The sequence below is a fragment of the Glandiceps talaboti genome, chromosome 6 (assembly GCF_964340395.1).
Source record: "Glandiceps talaboti chromosome 6, keGlaTala1.1, whole genome shotgun sequence".
Classification (NCBI taxonomy): Eukaryota; Metazoa; Hemichordata; class Enteropneusta; family Spengelidae; genus Glandiceps; species Glandiceps talaboti.
In genome coordinates this window covers 24129570-24151339 of record NC_135554.1, presented here as the reverse complement: position 1 = coordinate 24151339, position 21770 = coordinate 24129570, and the positions used below count along the sequence as shown (strand labels likewise).

The 21770-nt window shown below is 35.4% G+C and overlaps 1 protein-coding gene across 1 annotated transcript in view; it reads right to left on the bottom strand.

Annotated features, from left to right (window-relative positions):
• The window catches only part of LOC144436994 (atrial natriuretic peptide receptor 2-like), a 75015-nt gene extending 55798 nt beyond the window's left edge, over positions 1-19217 (bottom strand). Inside the window, exons 1-4 of the mRNA XM_078125861.1 lie at positions 18947-19217; positions 18710-18809; positions 17414-17570; positions 13968-14085 (exon numbers count right to left, since the gene is read on the bottom strand). Coding sequence (XP_077981987.1) covers positions 13968-14085; positions 17414-17570; positions 18710-18809; positions 18947-19021 — 450 coding nt within the window. The 5' untranslated portion in view covers positions 19022-19217. The remainder of the gene's footprint in view (positions 1-13967; positions 14086-17413; positions 17571-18709; positions 18810-18946) is intronic.
• Between the last annotated feature and the right edge of the window lie 2553 nt (positions 19218-21770).

Here is a 21770-nt window from a genome sequence, read left to right as displayed (position 1 = left end):
TCACACTGTGACTTTGAAAATATATAGGTTTGGAACTAGGATTTATTTGGTTGAATTAAAGTAGATGAATACTGAACATTCATGACAATTTATCTAAAGGTGATAAGCACTTAGGAGTCATGAATATTCATTGTTCATCTGAAGGTGTAAGACCTTAGGAGTCATGAATATTCATTGTTCAACTGAAGGTGATAAGCACTTAGGAGTCATGAACATTCATTGTTCATCTGAAGGTGATTATAAGCACTTAGGAGTCATCAATATTCATTGTTCATCTAATGCATTACATATGTCTGCTAAGTCCCATGAGATAACTGCATGTGAACCACAATGAGAACAATGAAAGTTGAAATAATTCCAATATGGTGTTTCTTGGTAATCATGCGAAATTTACATCAAGTGAAATCATGAAATTGGTTTCCAGAACCCAAAATTATGAAACCGCCTTAACTGTGTTCCTGGAGTGGCATTCCCATTACTGCGTATGTGGGTAAATATATGCGGGTAAATACATTGTACATGTAGCTCACAGACTCTATCAGCTTTTAAGAGTTTATCTCCATTGATGCATACTACTTACTCTTTTCAAAACCCTCAATAAACTAAGATATATAGCTATATGTTTTAAGAGTGATACTTTACTCAATATTTCAAACATTTCATCATTGTCACATAATGCTAATAGCTTTAAAATGAGCTTGAAATGTCAGTCAGCTGATGACGCAACTCAATAGGGATGGATCTATTTTTAAATAAACTTTAAATGTTGCACATATTTCGCAAACCACAACCATTTTACGGTACCGTTCTTAACAAGCTGGTCCGTACTTTCAAAGAAATAATAGCTCTGGTTTGCAAGAATGTGTTGCACATATTTCACATATTATTTTTTTTATCTTGAGAAATAAACATATCAGTTAATATAACTGTCACACTGCTAACTAGACGAGACAGCTGGCAATTTCTTATTCATTTTATATGCATTGTGCACTAGCCAAGTTGGACAAAAAATATACACTGGTCATTCTACGTCATGACAGTGCACGTCTATGTCACGACAACACGTGTCTACGTCACTGGCTCAGCTGTGTTCGAATCAAACGTTCAAAATTACCATTACTTTCTCTGATTTTTCTTTGATATTACTGGCGCTGGTATAATTATGCTATTCTCCAATATTTTTTGATCATTCAGTCGGAAAATGCTTATGACCTAAAAGTTTTGACCCCTTAGGTCACTCCAAGAGTTTTGACCCCTTAGGTCACTCAAATTTTCCTTGGCTGAACAAAGAAAAATATTAGGAATAACATCTAAATAAACTTTAAATGTTTCACATTTTTCGCATACATGTATTACTTAACATTTTATATTGAGAAATAAATAAATCAGTTAATATAACTGTCACACTGCTAACTACTAGATGAGACAGCTGGCAATTTCTAATTCATATTACATGTATTTTAACAATATAACTCAATATATATTGGCAATAACATCTAAATAAACTTTTAATGTTTCACATTCTTCACATATTACTAAACATTTTATATTGAGAAATAAATAAATCAGTTAATATAACTGTCACACTAGATGAGACAGCTGGCAATTTCTAATTCATATTACATGCATTTTAACAATATAACTCAATATTGTTGATGTCAATGGTTGAGAGATTACACTTCACAATAATTGTATTCATCGCAATCTCAATTCTTTCATGGTTTCTGATATCCATCTTTCCCTACTTCCTGCAGTTTTCATCTAGAAATAAAACCAGTTAAAAGACACAGGAAACATCCTTTGAGTGGTTGCTAGGCAACAAACGAACCAATAATGTATCTTTTCTCCATCAGTTCAAACAGTTTTCACTTTGTTAATTATTTTAGAACTGTCCCAGTTTCCGCAACGATTGAGCAAACACCCATTTGTCACTTTAAATAAGTGATGGTATTCTATATATGTTGTCATACTTCACTCATTTGTACACAAAAAACATAACATGAATAATGCATTTTCATTGCAAAGACAAATTTAAACTGACATTGCCGGATATATGCCTGGTTCAGGTGGCACGTCATCACCATTCAGGAAAAATTACAAAGAACTGAAGGTTAATAATTCAATGAAGCATTTACTGGAAAGTTGCATGGACCACTGGTATGACGTATGACGTATATCTGCCCCATGTGCTCTACGACTGTAGAGTGCAAGAAAGTATTTTGAATCTTTTAAGAATAAATCCAAGTTTTTCATGACATAAAAGTCAAATTTACACCATTAAATGACAGGATTCTTGATAAGTCTCCATATCAGGAGAGATTGCAAGGATGGGTTAATTTGCATATTATTTACATATAAATTGGTAATTTACATAAATTTACATATAAATAGCATGGTAATGTGCATAATGGTCAGCAGATTAATATGCATTTTTTCAACATTGGAACATCATCTGGTATGTTTATATTTTACACAGACATTGGGATATAAGCCATTTCTCTTCATATAAGTATTCTCATAATGTCCTTCAAAGATAAAAGTGAAAAGATTAAGTAGAACACTTTGAAGTATGGCAGAAACCTGCCAAGCATGGCGGTCATGGTGGCAAGGATGGTGTTAGCACTGTGCTTTCTCTATAGCGAGGAGAACACGGTTGTATATATGTGGCTAATCACACAAATCAAACAAAATCACTGGTAGGGATCAAACTCCTGGTATAAACACTTGGAAATGCAGGTATATTTTATACACTTCATAATCAATTGGTAGTACAAATGAGCTTAGAATGGCTTAGTAATGTAATTTGAGATCATTTTACCTACTTTTTAAAACAAAAAACAGTGCAAATATTATCATTATCTGACTACATGAATGACTACAAAATCATAAGCCAAAGATTTCTCCTTTCCATGTCTATCAAACTACAACAACAGTTTCAGCATATGGCTGTCCTAGTTCTGCATTAACAGTAAGGATACAGAATGTAATTAACCCAGTGTTGAGATTTGAACTAATCAGCATTGCACAACTTTAATGAAACCAAATTAACAATCGATTAGCTTTGAAATCACAGCTTGATTATCATCATTAAAGTCAATTATATGTCTAACATAGTAACATGACTAATGTACACAACACAACTTTAGCAGTGCAACTCTACCACCACATACACTCTTGAATGAGTGTATACTCTGGAACCCAGTTCACTTCCAAGATTAAAATGTGGGGATTAACAACATTTTTTTTGGCGGAACTATAGAAAAGTTGGTCCTGAACAAAAGAATAATTCTACATTCCGTCATAGCGCTTATAGTCAACTGATAACATAACATTTATGGGAAAACCTGGGACTGAATCGCACGCCTTTAAGAATGGACTGCAGAGTGACTGATGAAGGATTAATGGTAAATGACATATCAAATACAACACTTAACCATGTAAGTGGTACCTTTCAGACTGCATGACAAGACATGCTTGACAGCATATTTTATGAAGTAGCGTACTCTGTAAACAACAACTTAATGCAGTATCACTTGAATAAAGTCTTGCCAAACTCAAGTCCAAAGACTATAACTTTTCCCTTTTTTGTTAATTTAGATTTAATTTGAAAAATACACAACCCTTTTTTGGAAACAATTGCTTGGTATCACTTGAATAGTCCTGCCAAACCCACGTTCAAAGAGTTTATAACTTGTCAAGTTTTTGTTAATTTGTAAAATACACCATTTGCTTAGTCTAGTTCCTGATGGATCGTATTCTGTACTACGTTATCTTCATCCTTAGTACTGTCTAGTCAATCATGTTACTCAAGGTGTTAATTGTGGTTTAACCCCAAGGTGGACAAAACGCAAATGGTGCATGTCAGTAGTAATCCATCAAAGTGACAGGCTGTCATCATTGTTCTCATGTTTCTAGAACCGATATGATATCATATGCAAATGTCCAACCAGGATTCCACCTCTGCCACCTCCAGTCTGTTTAAACTAAAACCATGTGGGGACGCGATGACATCATCACGTTTATATGACCGCTGTAAGGGGGACACAGAATTCTGTGTGAGAGTAACAGGATTGACTAGACGGTACAGTATGAAGATAACGTGGTACAGAATACGGTCCATCAGGAACTAGACTATCATTTGCTGGAAACAGTTCAGTCATGCTTACACCCATATTTGAATTACACCTAGCTCTTTACTGTCAACAACTGTTACATGTAATTGTCATATTAGTAAGCAAGTGGTCTGGACCATTCACTTGCTTGTCAACAATTGTATAATTATTTTTGGGATGCTCACAGGGTTCAATCACTTGGTATTTTTTTCATGCAAGCTTTGGTGATTAAAACAATATACACAATTACATGAAATGAACAAAAAATACGAAAAATATAATGGCACTTACAGCTACTCAGTGGGGGGGGGGGGTGAGGAGGGCCAGCTTTTATGTCAAACTGTTATGTTCACTCTAATCTATGGATAATTTATGGCTTTTCAGTGAGTTTATCAAAACTTTTTATCAGGACTAAGGTCTATAGAGTGCAAACACTGTCAATAACTACTTGGCACTAATGTGTGACTTATGGTGACATTGTACAATCCAGGCCCGAATTATCAATTGTAGTCCAACCTATTGAAATGTATTACACTTAAAGTAACTTGAAGACATAGTTTCAGAGCACACATTGCATGCCATGGTGTTTGTTTGTTTATCAGTTGACTATTGTCACCACTTAGTGACAGGTCACTTTACTATCTATGAACAGTGAGGTCAAAACATCTAAACACTGGCAATGGCGTTGACCTTCTCTGTTGTGTTGATGTTGAAGACTTGAAAGTAAACTTTCCCCTGAACTCATTGCTAACAGGACCTCAAAGAACACCTCAAAGAACAACAAGAATACATCAAATATTTCCATGATGGCTGAATACTGTTAAGAAAGTGGCTGCAGCGTAAGAGGATTATTTTGATAAACAACTATTGCCATACCAGGAATTGTCACCACAGTAACATTCCACACTAGACAATAGCTTAATTGTCTTTTTTTTACACCTGTTCTTTTTGTGTTATTTAGAAATAACTTTGACAAATCATATTTTTTCTGTATTTTCTGCATAGCTTTAAACTTTTAAATGTGTTTTACTCATGGTGTGACTGCAGGGTTTAAGTTCAACCATAAATCCATTAACAAATCTATAAAACCTGTATTGAACACTAGGTACTTGGGTTAAAATGAAGGTATACACTTAAAATCCAGTACTGTGAGTGACCTGATATGCACCAAGGCTGAAGTACTTTGGTAAACACTACAATACAACAATTATTGACAAACTAGTCTACTATAAGAGAAACTGAAGTGTCTCTGAGTATATAAAGTTTCATTTGTACAACCACTATATTATAGTTGCCTGGCAACCAATTTCAGTAATCTTTATGCAACTGTAATGGTATAGTGTGCCAAAAAAACATTAATTAATTAATAAGGTATTTCATTATTGCTATTGAAACCCAACACTCATACATTAAAGGATGATTCACTTAAAATATTCAATCACAAGATCATAGGCTTCAAGTTAATGTTCAGCTTATAACCTGAAGCAAACTATTCACAATTCCTACAACTTGTACATGTTCATGCTTCAATAGATACCATGCATGGGTTCCAATTTCTAAACCTGTACCATAGATTTCTGAGTCATCAGAATGGATCATCTTTGTTACGTTTTCAAAACTGACTAATTCAAGCCATAAAACTTCAAGGCCCAGTACAGAGCAGACTAGGATTAAAACTTTAACAAGTATGAAAAATAGTTGTAGAAAAAGTTGACACAGTACAAAGGAATGATCCTATGTAATCCTTATGGCTCTACTGATAACAAAATAACACAAATCTGAGAACCTGGGATTGAAACCCTGGCCTTGAACAGAAAACATATAATGATATAACGATCTACATTTGTACATGTATATGGCCTTTCAAACAGAGTATTTTTTCCTATATTTTTACAAATCAATTCTTGTGGTCTATCATTCCTTCTTAATAAATGCTATCCAAGTAATCACTACATCTCACGTATATTGTTAAAAGTTAAACATGAATGTTTGAATCCCATGGTTTTTGATAACAATATATACTATCAGTGGAGCCATATGGAAAATGCCACACCAACTACATTTACTCCATATTATCTATATCCCTATATCATGACTTTTTTTTGCACATGTCTCTGCTGGATTACATTTATTATTCCTGTACTGTACAAATGTCTTGCCAAGGATCACATATATCATTAAGTCTGCACATATTATCAGTAAAACTACTCAGAGTAGGTATAAATAAACACTTTTGTGCTACCAAAGCCTTGAGGTGAAACCTTGCATCTTATAATAGCTGGCCAGTTCAGATTTAATTCAATGTTTAAATTGATCAGCTTGTGGTGGCCTTCATGATTGCATACTGTGATCTAGCTGTCACCACCTGTCTTGTCCTTTAAGGCATACTCTATCATAATTAACTTCAAAGCTTGTTGTACTTTCTCCGTTGTAATTATTACACAGTGGCATTGCCAACTGTATCTTTGTTATTGTAATAAACACTCAAGCTCAGTTTATCAACTGTAATAATATACACAATGGAATTTGATAGATTTATTTTTAAATGCCCATCATCCGTGCCCTCAACTCTAAATTATCAAATATATCTCAAGTTACTCATTAGGTGTTGTATTATGCATGCCTACGCATTTTGACTGAGTTATTTTTAAATCATGTTCATATATGCTCTCCAAAAGATCATACCCTGGTTACACATATTCATATATAAATGTATGTATGCATTTAATAGTTAATTTATTTCTAAGTCATTCAAAATAGATCAAGGATAAATCACCCGTAAAAATATTTTACAAAACTGAGTTTGGCATGACATTCAAGTCAAATCAGTTATATTTCACACGCTATTATTCAATTATTGGTACTTTGTATGGTGTGTAATAACACTTTCCTGTCTTGAGTGTTCTTGTATCGACACACATTTATTACAGTGGCAATCAGGCTTTCGACTTATTAAGGTAGACACAAACTAAAACTACAGCTGTCTGATGTGGTAGATTGCAACCCAAAGCTTATTTATTTTGTCACATCCGTAATCCTCAAATGGTTTGAAATTGCTTCATATTCATTTCAAATTTTGTGAAGGAAAATGTGATTAACTTTTTATTTTATTTTCCCCATTGAGACTTAGGTATCTCCCAGGGGCTATAGTATTCACCAAACTGTTTGCAATCATGTCAAACAAACACTTGTGTCAACACAAATTTGCTTCAAACAAAGAAGGAAAAAAGCCCATAGATTTGATAGCATCCATAGCAAGTGTAAAAGCAAACTGTTTCATTTGCTAATACAACCCATAACACCAAGGAAAAGTGTTTTCTGTATCAGTAAAAGTATACTGTATCATTTGCTAATTGACCACATTAGAAAGGCCATGTGTGAGGCTTGTAAATAAACCACTTGAAACAGTATACTTTTACACTTGATATGAATGCTATAAACAAGAGTAGCACACAGACAAAAAGTGCTTTACTTCAGTGTTACTCGTTACAATACACGCAGTGCTTGAGTTTTGGTTTGCTAGACATTGGCTTACAAGTGTATCGATACAGTGGTTCAGGTTAGTTGTGAACAATTGCTTGGCAAAGTTTATCCAAGGTTATTTGGAATGAACAATAAAGTTACACAGGAGTTCTTTTTTGTTATGAAACAATGGTGTTTTCATTGGAAATAGATATGAATCGGTGATTCCACTTAAAAATACAACTAGCCTGAGTCTACGAATCAATGAAAAAGAAAAAGAAGAAAAAGAACTAGTGTGCAAATAGTTGTGTACTCATCTTAATTTGAAGCACACTTTACTGAAGTGTTTTGAGAAAAAATATTTGCCCAGCGTCTGTAATGTGATCTTGCATAGTGAAGATCACATAACATGTAAATATACAGTAGCCCCAATTATGGTCCATGCAGACCATTCTGTCTAACATCTAGTGTCCCAATTATGGTCCATGCAGACCATTCTGCTCACCATTTATAGTATACCCAATTATGATTTTATAGACAGGCCACTCCACTGCCACATATCCCCAATTATGTTTCATACAGGCCATTTTACTGTCAAGTGCTGTTTAGAAGGACAGCACATTCAATACAACACTATAGAAATATCCTATACTAAAGTAGGCAAGATAATACACTACCATCCTTGTAAAGAAAGGACAAATTACTGAACAATTTATAGGCAAACATTCACTAGTTAACTCATGCTGTGGATCGGCTCAGTGTATTTCAGGTAAAGACCATTGTAGGATTGTTTTCAACAAATATAACAACACTAACCTAACCAGCATGCCGAGGATCAACCTATTTCAATTTCAGGTAAAAAGATCATGTATTATGTAGGTTTTTTTTTTACACAAATATAGCAAAACCAATCTACACATTGTGGATCAACCTAATGTATTTCAGGTAAAGTTCAGGAGTGCTAATATGTTTCAACAATACAGCAACGCAAATCTACCTCTGAGCTTCCCAAGCTTGCATGCGGATGTTGCCATGGCAACATTTTCTTAACAAACAGATATATTAATTCTACTATGATAGACCTTGTGTTGTGGCTTCTTGAACCTTTTTACATCGAGAAATAATCAGTGTCACTAAAAGAAAAGAAATGCTATCCAAGGCCAATACAGAGAGAGAAAAATGAACAAAAAACACTAAAAGTACAGTGTTCACTATGGTTTGAACATATACAATTATTAGCTATTACCAGATTTTTACCAAGTACTTTCCAGCCTGGAGGTGTTTGTAAATAGATAAGAAATTCAAAATGTGATGGTGCACTCTATTAGACTGAGAAACTAAGTTGAAACTAGATAAAACACTCTAAGAATTCTGAACATGTTTGGCTTTATTACAAAACTAATCATCCTCTGATTCTATTTATTAAATTCTACAATGATATTGTATTATCTCCACAGAGATATCTCTCCTATTAGTTCCGATCCACCTCAGGCAAAAACTTGTACTGGTTTCACGACATACACCACATATTTTCTTTACCATCGTTAACGTAGCATCTTGAACTTCCCTATATAATGAGGACCACATTGGAAATAAGTGCTTTTTAAAATACTATTATGTGGTACATATCCACTGAAATTATTTTTTATACCGTGTATTTATGTACTTGTATAAATCATTACCTAATAAATTCAAATCAAATCAAATGCAATCAGTGTATGATAGATTTCACATCTAATCTATTTAACTTTTAGGGTTTCAATACTGCCGTATGGAATAATCATACAATTCAAAAATTATTATTTTATAAAATACAAATTAAAAGAGTGGTGAAGAATATCAAAAAATTGCTTTAAAAAATGGCTATGACTTTTCAACTTTTTTTCAGAAAGGTCAATGTAGACTCAACATTGTTTTTAGTAGTCTAGTGCCATCCTTCATTGAATCTTAGGGGTTAGAGATGATTTGATACCACATGGCATCTAAATTATGTTTTTAGTGGCATCATGGTCTTTCAAAGTGTATGATAATTTCTGAGATAAAAACCATGTCTGTGTTCAAGAAACACATTCCCCCAACAAGTCAAGACGTACAGAGAACGTCTATAGGAACCTAGTGACGCTTATTTTTGTTTATTTCATGTATTATGTATCTATAGGAACCTAGTGACGCTTATATTGTTTATTTCATATATGATGTATCGATAGGGACCTTGTGATGTTTGATTTGTTTACTATTTCATACATTCAGTCAAACATGTGCTAACAACTGACATCTTTTTCATGCCACAAGGTCAAGTTTAATCCACTTTAATCCTGTACACTTGACAAACAAATAAGTTAGCAGTCACTTGATATTATCTGTGAGGACATAGCCATATAATACAGGAAGGCCACCATCAAATTGAAAGACTGATACCTGAAATGTAATTCGTTTCTACTGTGATAGCATACTGGCAATCAGTCATGGACAAAAATGTATTCTCAGTGTTCTCCCCAGGATAGAATTTGCAAGGATGGTGGCTAATTTGCATATTAATCTAGAACAGGGTAATTTGCATAGTGATCAGCATATAATAATTAAAATGCATGTCTTCACACTGGAACATACTCTGGTATCATATTTAACACATACATGGACACTGAGGATCAACTATTTCTCTTCATGTGAAAGTAGACGTGCCATTATTTTCTTTCTAGATGGATATTATAAACTTCCTAACAGTTTTTGTTGTTGAAGTGACATTTCCAAGTCAATTTACAGATGATTTTTAGATAGAAATCCCTTACCACATCAAATTTACATTTGGATATTTCGATAGATACATGTGTAATAAACTTCCTTTTTTACTGGGATCCTGTTCTGAATCAAGTGTACATTTTTTGGTTAAAATCCCTTTTCCAAGTCAAGTTTACATGCTTTTTAGGAAGACAGTACAGATTTTGATAGTCATAATCATTGTTACTGGCATCCCCTTTTCCACATCAAGTTTACAGAAGGCTTCACAAGGTCTGCATCTGACTTCAATGCCAATTACACAGTCTACTTAGTGTCTGTTTGACAGACTGAAAACAACTGTACCATACTAACTCAAGGGTAATAGATTCTCATTTCAGAAAGGAAAGTAATGAACAGAACAGTAGTAAAAGGTCTGTGGCTTAAAATAAATACACTAAACTTAAATTAAATCAAAAGACTGCAAACTAAGGTTGACATGCAGTGTTCAATGTAAAGGTTCTCCAAAGGCCCTTATAAAGTAGCGAGTTCCAGACAATTATTTCTTAAATAAAAATAGTGCAAGTCACTTTGCATAACAAAAGATTTATTTTATTACACATGTAGTTATGTTTTCTGTTGTTTTCCATATGGTCTTTTGTGTTATTGGTTTCTTCTCATAAGATGTACAGCCATTACAGATTGGAAGAACAGTCTTATATTTTCTTTTTAAGTTGATGCCAGTTTGCGCATCCATTATTTCTGGTGAGACTTCATAACTTCGCAATTTCATTATTTTTTTCTCGAATATATGTAAAAATAAAGGCGTTGGCAGTGAAAAACTAGGTGAGGTCGAGTAACCGGTACCAAACAATTTTTTTTCATTAAGGACTAATAGGGGAAATATAAATAGTTCTGATAACTAGTTTCACACTGAAAGGTACATACATTATTCTACGAGTGGAACCATATGTACGTGGTATATATAACAAAAGAGATGAATTCAGTTAAACCTCAGTCAGTGATTTCAAATACTGATGGAAAATCTGAATAACTTAATTTTTTTAGAGTAAAAAATTTGCTGTTGAATCACTGACTTGATGCAAGGTAACAGTTAGATGTAGTAGGTTATAACACTTTATATACAAACATCATTTATCGCTTAGTGAGTAAGTGCAACCCCCGTTAAGTAACTAACAACAGAATTACTGTCAAACTCTTGAATAGTGTCCTTTTTATAGTGTAATTGCTTCTAGTAGAGATCTAGAAAAGGAGACACCAGGAATATAAAAGAAATGACTTTGGACATACCGATAAATGGCACTTGACATTTTCTATAAGTTGAAATTACATCAAGTAAGATGAAATTTACCCTTTCCTTAGCAATATTGACTCATACTGATGAAGAAATACATGGTTTCCATGGAAACAAATGCATTAAACAACAGGATACAAATGTGTGAGGGATGTTATATATATGTCAAAGACAATCACTTTTATGTGTCTGAGGTACTAGTAAGGGTACCTGCAGACATGATGTCAGGCCAAAAAAAAAATTGTTTTGGGTCAGTGCACACATCACTTAAAATCCCCCCCCCCCCCCAGCAATTTTTTTATGTGTTAGTCCAGCCCATCTGGGGGAAAACACAAAAATAACCCTCCCTACTAGCCTACTTCAATGAAGACAACTGCAGAGCCAATCATGAACAAGCAAATGACATCTGCGCAACATACACACTTGCTCTAAAGTACTAAATAAAAAGACAGTAACTGCCATAAATCGTAGATTGAGCGACTGGTTTGACAATTACGAAAAAAAAATTTGCACCGTTGCACCACTTTAGACAAAAGGTCCTGACAAGAAATAATTTTTCTTGGCCTACATCAGGTATTGATGACTTCAATCTCACTTTGTTGTTGTTAATTGTTTTACACACACTATGAATAGTATCACTATCAGAGAATAGATCACACTTCAGTCAAATACTGGTATGTAGTTGGACTATTGTAAAGGAATTGTCTGTACTAAATATTTGAAATGTTGAGATTCACCTCAAGTCATTGACCCCTTGGTTACTGAGCTTGAGAAATCATTGACAATATAAGTATTTGATCTTGAATGTTGTGAATTCAATCCCTGGGGTACTCACATTAGTGTTATCACTGGAGACATACAGATAACGCTTTGTTCTGGACCAACTTTTTTCTACAGCTTGATCTGCCACATGTCCCCAGGCAACCAAACTGTGTTGGTTGTGTGAGCTCTGTCAAACTGTTTTTTCACACCTAATCCAAGCTGGGTCTTTGATTTCGAAAGAGAAACTAATGACCCTGATGTAAAGTGTCCAGTATTAGGCAGGTTTTAATTAATACAAAAGTTCCATGCATTGTCCACAACTACTACCTGTGCGCGATAACCACACGAAAATTTGCGCAGTATCAAGCAGAATCAGAATTTTTACAGTCCACCCTTTACACAAATCATGCAGTCTTTTAATTCCTATGACACACCTGATCACCCAGACATCAACTCAAGCTTCCACCATCCATGGAGGTAGAATGTCATCAGGTTCCACCTCCTTGCTTCAATAAAACTCTCTCCATTTATAATACTTTTGGATTCAGTTATGCCAGATATTTGACCTCCTCCTAAACACTAACAATAGAAATCTTTTCTAAATTTACTTGTTTGTTTTTAGTTGGCTGATGTTTTGTCTGAAAACTCCATTGGACTCTAAAGGGTATCATCATGTCGATATGCAACAAGTAGCATGTATTTACAATATAAATTATTACTACATTTATGTTTTAATGGTTGGCTGACGTTTTTGTCTGAAAACTCCATTGGAATCTAGGGTCATCATCGTGTCGATATGCATCATGTAGCATGTCGATATACAATATGTGTTGGAAGTGATGTCTATTGTAAATACATACTACTACATATTAACAACAGACATTTTTATATATATTTTTTTTGTCTGGTTGGCCGATACAAACTCTACAAGGGCTACAAAAGACAGACTTTATACATTTATGTTTCACATTATTTTTTTCAAGTAGAGACACAAAATAGAGTTCTTTTATCTATTTATTTAAAAATCCAAAATAGATACTAAACTCCCATCCATATGATATGGGCATTTGAACACTGTTATGAGAATTTCTTGAAGAGCACATGTTTCAATGAATACATGGTAAATATAAACATATTGATAAACTGTAGATTCCAGTGATTACAATATGTTTGTCAACTAAGAATTGAGATCTATTGTTTCATTAGGTGAAGACAACAAAGATCCCCCCTATTGTCTGTAGTGAATTCCCCTACTATGCAATGACCTATGGAGAACTTGGCAACAAAACACTCACTTTGATAATGTACATTTCGCAGAGAGGGTTACTATTGTAAACTTGTCAATAGCTGTAATTGAAGCACTTACTTGTTGTAACATTACATAAGCCCTGTCCCTGTTTGGAATGTTGAATAAATTCACCTGTCCTTACAAATTACATGCACTAAGATTAATAGCATGTTCAACAAAAATTGTGAGTAATTGTTAGTTTTCACTTTGGACACACAGAAACACATGTACACATCTCCTGAAAATACCGTTGTTGAGTGCAAATGATGGATGGGGAAAAAAACTAAAAGAATTCAATATATACTGTACTTACACTATCCTGTGGACAGGAATGGACATTGATATGGTGGAGGCAACAGTTGTCCTTAGCAGCTGTACTTGGTGATGGACATACATTGTTTGAACAAAAATCTTTGGCTTCAACACCAGTACTACAGTAAGAAGATTGATAAATAAACATGTGTTATATATTTACTCCCCATTGGTTGTATTTGCATAACTGTAATGACTATAGCTAAAAAGTAAAATGGTACTGCACTTAATATCAGGTTATGTGTACCTCCATGCAATCCCAAGAAAATACATTTTTAAGTTTTGGGATGTTAAAATATGCAACAGAACGGCAGCAGCACAAATATGGAAATGTAAATATTTAGTTGTAGACTGACTATAATTTATATATTAAAGTACATGTCAGGGAAGAACCCCCCTTTATATGAAGCAAAATCTCAAGTCAGATACGTATTTGCCTCGGCCTACACTTACATTACAAGTAACATATTTGAATTGAGAAGTTGAACGCGAAAATCAAATATAAAAACCTAGTAATAGAACGGTGTCATGACATATGCATAAAACACGTCTTTCATGATGATATACTTCCAGTTTTCGAAGGTTGCCAGGGTCAAAAAAATGTACCACAAACCAGCACAAAGTCTTTGGGACTTCACATTTTTACAACTTTTCGAACGAAAGGCGACCTTTTTGAATAAAGTTAGTTTCAGATGTAGTTTCCGATGATATTCACAAACTTCGTTCAAAAAGTGAAGACGACCAAGTCGGATGAAATATAATAAACGTCGAGTCGAGCGCAGTTTCGTTTATTCACTTTAAATAACTTGTTACACGATATTTCGCATTAATATTTTGTTCTCTGTGGTATCTAAAAGTGCCACGGTAAAGTGAAATAGATTCACGGTTTATCATAGTATGAATCCGAATGCTGCTTCAATTAACTCTTACCATGGCGTCTTTTTCGAAGCGCCAATATGTTCTCAGATATAGATGAAGACCTTGCACTGTTGATTGATGTTGACAAGTTCATATTTTGATTCATACAATTTGTAGTGGTTTGCATGTGGGTTTCCATCGCGACATAAAGCATTTTTGAACTTGATCAAAATCTCCAACTTCCTGGTAAACAATATGTTTAATTACTTCGAAACTTTTTTCACATCGCGTGCAATCACGCGAGATCTAACTTCATCAATCACCCTCGCCCCCTTCCTGTGTGTGTGAGAAACATTGACAAAACTGTTGCACATTTCACAACTTTGTATCCAATTGATTCAAATGTCTTACAAAAAAGGTTATTGTTGAGACTTTGAACCAGGCCTTGAACAACATCTGTCACACACTATAATGAAGAAATAGGACCGGGCCCGAGGTCTAAACATGATTGACACTGTAAGCTAACATGTCCTGCTACTCTACCTACTACCCAGACAATTTTACGTAAACCCTAACATTTAGGCCTTTCCAGACTTCTAACGAGTGACACATCTATTCAGATGGGGGAGGGACAAGTGGAAACTAAGAAAACCAAGATAACTATTTACAAAGTAATATATGAGGAACAGTGCAGATCGGAACTTTTTAGCTTTTGTTCACCATAAATAAAGTCTTATTCTTATGGTATAATCGATCAAAGTGCGACAACTACAGTACAGTGCTAATTAACGATACCGTTGAACAGCACATAAAATAGCACAACCCATTCACAGAGAGGCTATTTCAAATAATTACGACGTCCAAAATAACTATAAAAACTATACAGATAGAAATCTATTCACATATACCTAGTTTTGACAAAATACACGCAAAACTGACAGGTTTATCGCCTTATAAATCGCAGTTTTTGCCTTTCATCGCCTGCTTTCAGCAACGAAAGGCGGTGGGCTGTTGTCATGGCAACATATAAAGTTTCAACGAACCCTTACAATAACGACAACAATCTAACAATCCTACAAGCTGTGATTTCCTACTCTGTGACAAGCCGATAGTGTGGAGTGTTTGCAGTGTGTTCAAATAGCCAGTCGTTATCTACTCAAATAGTACGAAGCAATAGAACGGTATGGACCCCCAACCTAGCGGAAAGTGTTAGAAGTTGGCTTTGGTAAAGCGCTCACTACAATGATATATTTCATCTTTTATAATATCCAAATATAGAAAATAATAAATGCTTAAAATGAATGTCGTGCCACTCCTCTCACTAAAACTAAAAAAATGTAACCTTGCACATAAATGTTGTATTTTACGATTATCACTTGCTTTAAAGCCATAATAAGGTTACACACACGAAAGGTGCATTTTTCGCGGTGTTATAAAGGGGGAGAGTTCTCTACTTTATGTTAATTCCTTATACTTTCGTGGTTAAAATCACCGAAGACTTCGCACCGATTTATATATACACACACCGTTCTTAAGGGTCCGTCCCACTTTTATTTCGAAGTGTAGAGGAAGAAAAATCAGCCTAGCTCTGGTTTGCGAAAATGATTATACATATACTTTTTTAATTTAGCTTTTTCGTTTTGTCATTTTTAGCGGATTTGTATTTATTTATATCCTATAGACTCGACCCAATAACACGTGTTCACTTCGTTGTGTTTACAGTGATTTATATACCGCTTCGTAATACATGATATTTATACATTATTCAAATCTTTTTTATTTTATTTTGTGTTATACATAGTTAAATAGAGACATGCCCAGGTGGAGACGTCTTTAGTATATATTATTGTATTTTCAAGATGACAGATGATATTTAGACCAAGTATCTAATCAGGAGAAGACTTCTCGGTACCTTTACAAAAATGTAAAGTCAGTATAAATTTGTCCACATTCACAAAGCGGCGTTCTAATCGCACTTATCCATCGAACAACAATAATGGTTGTATTCATACGATGATAGATTTCAGTAACCGAACGAAACGAAACATGATGACTCATCATCAATTGCAATAGGTGTTAAATTCCGGGTTAAATCATAGACAATGGAGGGGAGATGGTTAAATCATCTCCCCTCCACTGTCTATGGTTAAATTTAGCATAGATAATAAACATAGATTAATAGACAGTGTCTACACGGTTGCAATGAGTGAGCCTTCTGTGTCTTTTACTCATCAACGCACGTCATCTGATCTAAAAATGTAGTCTTTTTCATACTGCCACTGCAACTTCCAACCAGAGATGATGCGTTCCCACCATGGAGGTAGAAAGACTGTGATTTTACCTCCACGTTCCCACTAAATATGTTGCCTAAATGGAAAGTTATTAGCTCCAACACAGACCAATGGAGGGTCAATGTTGGTGGAGGGTCTATGTTGGAGCTAATAACTTTCCATTTAGGTGTTGGTGGAGGGTCTATGGTTCCAACCATTGTGAACTATGTACAGTATATGTCAGATTATAGAACTATATAACATGGGTTATAGGAATATCTGTATTCGGATAAAGTTGAATTGTCGTGATTCTGTTTACCTTTCTTCAAATACTCTGCCGTATTCAGTTGCATAAACTGTGTCATTTCGAACTCCCCAGTCAAAAAATTCTTGATTAGCTGAAATTTTGTAAGTTACGTTGAAACCCTCCTCACTGATGACTTCGTCGGGAACGGTAAGCCATTCCATGGAGAAACCTGTGAATAGAGAGGCGATGAGAGGTATTTGGACGTGCAATTCACACATATTGCATAGACAGGAAGTATGTTCCCTAGTACAAGTGTGCGTCTTCCTGTCGAAAAGTCCACCCATGTGAGAAATACTTTACTAAATAGGTCACAAGTGTGTATCATGCCTTGAGGAGATAAAGAATAAAGCTGCAAACTTCGATAATAAAACAAAGTCGAAATCGGACACCTGGACCCCAGCGAAGTGGACCATGTTGCAACGCACGTATCACAACAATTATACCAAATTAGGATTTACATTAACCAACAACGCACAATAGATCACATTGCACACACAATCGGGATGGTTGTAATACTTGGTATTGACAAGTAAATGCGATGTGTTTACAGCAAATGACAGTCCATGAATACACGAGTGAACGTACATGTTTTCATAAAAAGGGAGTTTCGTAACATTCTCAGTGCTGAAGGCACTTACTAGAAGTTTTACTAGAAACTAGTACTGGTAGAGTTGGTTTCTGTAAGGAAATTGCGTTGTTATGTTATAGTTTTTTTCTCGTATATTCGAAACTTGTGGCGAATCTGGTCATGCACCACTAGTATATCTACGTTTCCGAAAAAAAAACGTGCATTCCACTTGAAATAAACTACACTGTGACTTCATTAACTCCTGCAATCACTGCTACCGGAATTACGCATTCCTCACAGACTTACAACTCTCGATAAATCACGCTAATCACGCTTGTCCCCAAAGTCTAAACTGAACATTTAGCATTCAACACAGCCCAAATCTTTTGTTGTTGTGTACACACGTTGGTGAATGGTGTTGCAGAATAGTAAGTCGTTGTTGAATCTATTTTCGATGTTCTGTGCCGACAATTTCAATTGGAGCCGGTATGTTGCCCCGACTCGATAAACAATTACCAACAAATATATGTACTATGTTTCGATATAGCTTGCAGCGTCGATGCCATTCACAATAACTTGAATACATATTTAACTGTTCGAAATCTGTATCCAAAAGCGTAACGGATGAAAAGGGGAAAGCCAAACTGAAAGCTAAACAAACAAAGACGCGAGGCAGTGTAGGTTTCTTGACGATACCAGACGGGGGGTCGAATGAAAAACATAACATAGAGAGACATTACCTGGGCAGTCGACCATGTTGACATCACTGGGATTGATAAGAGCCCAGCAGTGATACTGTGAGTTCCCTAAATCGTGCCATCCATCCACACGCAAGAAAACCTAAAAAAAATATATATATATATATATAAGAATACATTCTAAGTTTTAACTGTATACGGGTTATCGTTGCTTCTTTGCTAACATATACATGCACACTTCACCACAAAAGTTTCACAAAACTTCTAAAGTCTACTTACTGTTAAAAGGATGGACACTACGCCGAAAAAATCCCAATAATATTTCCGACTGGATATTCTAAACGTTGCTAACATGATGTGTTCTTCGGTGTTACTACATATAAAAGATCCAAGTGGAGCCCGGCCGTCCGTCCGTCCTTGCAGCCCGTACACACCAACTATGCTACACACAAAAAAAACTTCGGAGATTCCGCTTTAGATCACATCGACAGACTTTCTTTATGCCAAGGTATAAAAGATGTTTTCAACCGTTAGCAACAAAGCATACGTAGTCGGTGTATTCCTTTGATTATAAAAAAAAACACAATCCAGGGAAATCGTTCCGTTCCAGATAAATGAAAACAGAGTATACGTAACAGAACAGAACAGGAACGCCGTATGTACAACAGTGAGTCTCTACTGGGACGTCGACTTGAGCTTGGTGTTTCCCAACAAAGAAGCGGGGTTTTTTCAAGTTGCTCCGCGTCTATGGATTGTCTGATTGGTAAGAGGAGACACGTGATGGTTGTTATAACAACCATTAGCTGTGACGTTTAGTATTGCACGTTATTGTTCAGCCAGTCTATTGTCTATTTTGTGTAATCGTCCTAACGCCTCTGTAATTGGCCGATCACTTTTCAATGCATGGATGTCTGTCGCTTCCCTCTTATATGTTCTACACAAAGCATGCAAAGAGTTACCCGTATTAACTCTATTGTGTTGTGCGCATAGTCGTTGCACATCAGTGCAAAACAGCTGAACGCTGCAGGCTGGCCTACTGCATTTCTCGGATATAAAAAAAAGACTGCTCTTTTTTCATCCCATTTTAGTAATGTAATGACCCTCCTTCTATACTAAGTTTTTTTAATCACAGGTTTTAGGTTGCAGTATGAATAGTCCAGTTGGCTTTACTCTTATGATTCCTAAAGATATATCGCCACATTCACCCCAGCTGCAATGTTTGCTTCGTACCACAGATCTTGTTTGTGTTCGTACTGAACACTGACTATCACGATGCTCAGGCAAGGTCAGATAACCAATTGTATATTATTGATTGCCTTCTGATGGGATATGTTCACCTCGAGGAGATCACCAATCATTTCCACAGTCACAGATCGATTCACAGGCCTCAAATATAGTCATGGTTTTGAAACCAGAAAGTATATACTAGTATTTCACTACAATAAACTAAGACCTGGTACAGTGGTATACTAGGCAATATTGTTGAAGCCAATCATCCGTTCACGCGGAGTCATTAATTTTGTTTACTGCAACTATGACATGATGTTATTGGATATTTTCGATATTAAATTAAAACGAATGGTGTCTTAACTCAACTGGTATTTTTCATCTTTTCGGAAACAGGACGATTACATTCAAATTTTAGTTTGACATTTCAGAATCTTTTTTTTTATATAGAGTTCATGTTAAATATCATCTCAATCTGAGGTTTGGGTTTTGTACCTATTGTCCGGAGATACCTGGGGTCATATCAAACCAATTTGTGTTATTTCTGATAGCCCCATAAACGATCCTATGCCTGACCCACATTTATAGATATGGTAAGGCTCTTAAACCTACTTGGCTGTATCAAAACCAGTGACATTTTTTGCTTCAAAATAATAATATTTAACGTCGATCATCAGCGTGCGGGAAGAAGTGTGTTGATATAATTTTCCATCATAGACATCGGGGTGTGATGACGTCACATTTGAAATAGGAAAGTATGTGTGCTTTGACGACATTCGTGCAACATGTTTCATGTTCGCTACTAGTAAGTCACTGAGACACCTGCCGACAACAGTGATCACCAACAACACTATATACATACATGTACTAACGAATCGTTCACACTTATTTTTTAATGGTGTGAATAAGTTTCGGCCACTTACTTACGTCAACAATACATCATCGTAAAAACAGTGACAAGCAGGTGGGGTGCTGATAGACCATTGTGGCCACCAGTAACACGTTTTCCCAAACATACTTAAATTTTTGTCTAGCCCCTCATCAAGTTGTTTGATTGTTCTAAAAGCATTGTGCAGTTTATACATTTGCTACACTTATTTGTTTCGTGAGTTTATGAACCAGTCTCACCAAATGCCCATGCAAACAACCAAAACCAACGCGTTAGTGTGCAGATGTTTGTAATACATCTGCAAATCCTTGACTTGAGGGATATACTGGTATACAAATTATTACAAAAAGAACGGCTTCGTTTCAAGGTGTGTGAAATCGATCATGATAGTGTCTGCGATCGAAGTTTAATTCGGAGTCGAGTTCAAGGTGGGCGGGTTTGATACGTATATTGTGAAGGAGCTATGTGGTATGACTGACTCTTGAACTTCAATATTGCTTATCACTAGATGGTTATCAATGTAATATGATTTCATAGTTCGACATTGAATTCAAACATAAGCTTGTATCATCGCATTTGTTTGGCGAATTCGTCACTTTTCGTCTTTGATGGTCAAGTTCAACACCGTTTACTCAATGAATAGCTCAATTTCAATGCCTCATTAATAAGTAATGATTTCACACGTCATTGTTACCAGATCAATTCCAAGTGTGCCTTATCCAGACTTCACACACACAAACACACACACACACACAACAAACAAACACACACACACACACACACACACACACACACACACATGACGCAAGTCATAGTGTAGGGGAAAGCGTTGCCTGAGTAATAAACGGGAAATTTAATTTTATGAGCACTAAAGGTGACAACAGCAAGAGAGTTGGGGAATTTTCAGCACTTTGCAAAGACCGCTGAAAGTCGACCGATGCACACTTCTCATAAGCCGAATCGAAATAGTAAGACAGGTTGTTCTTA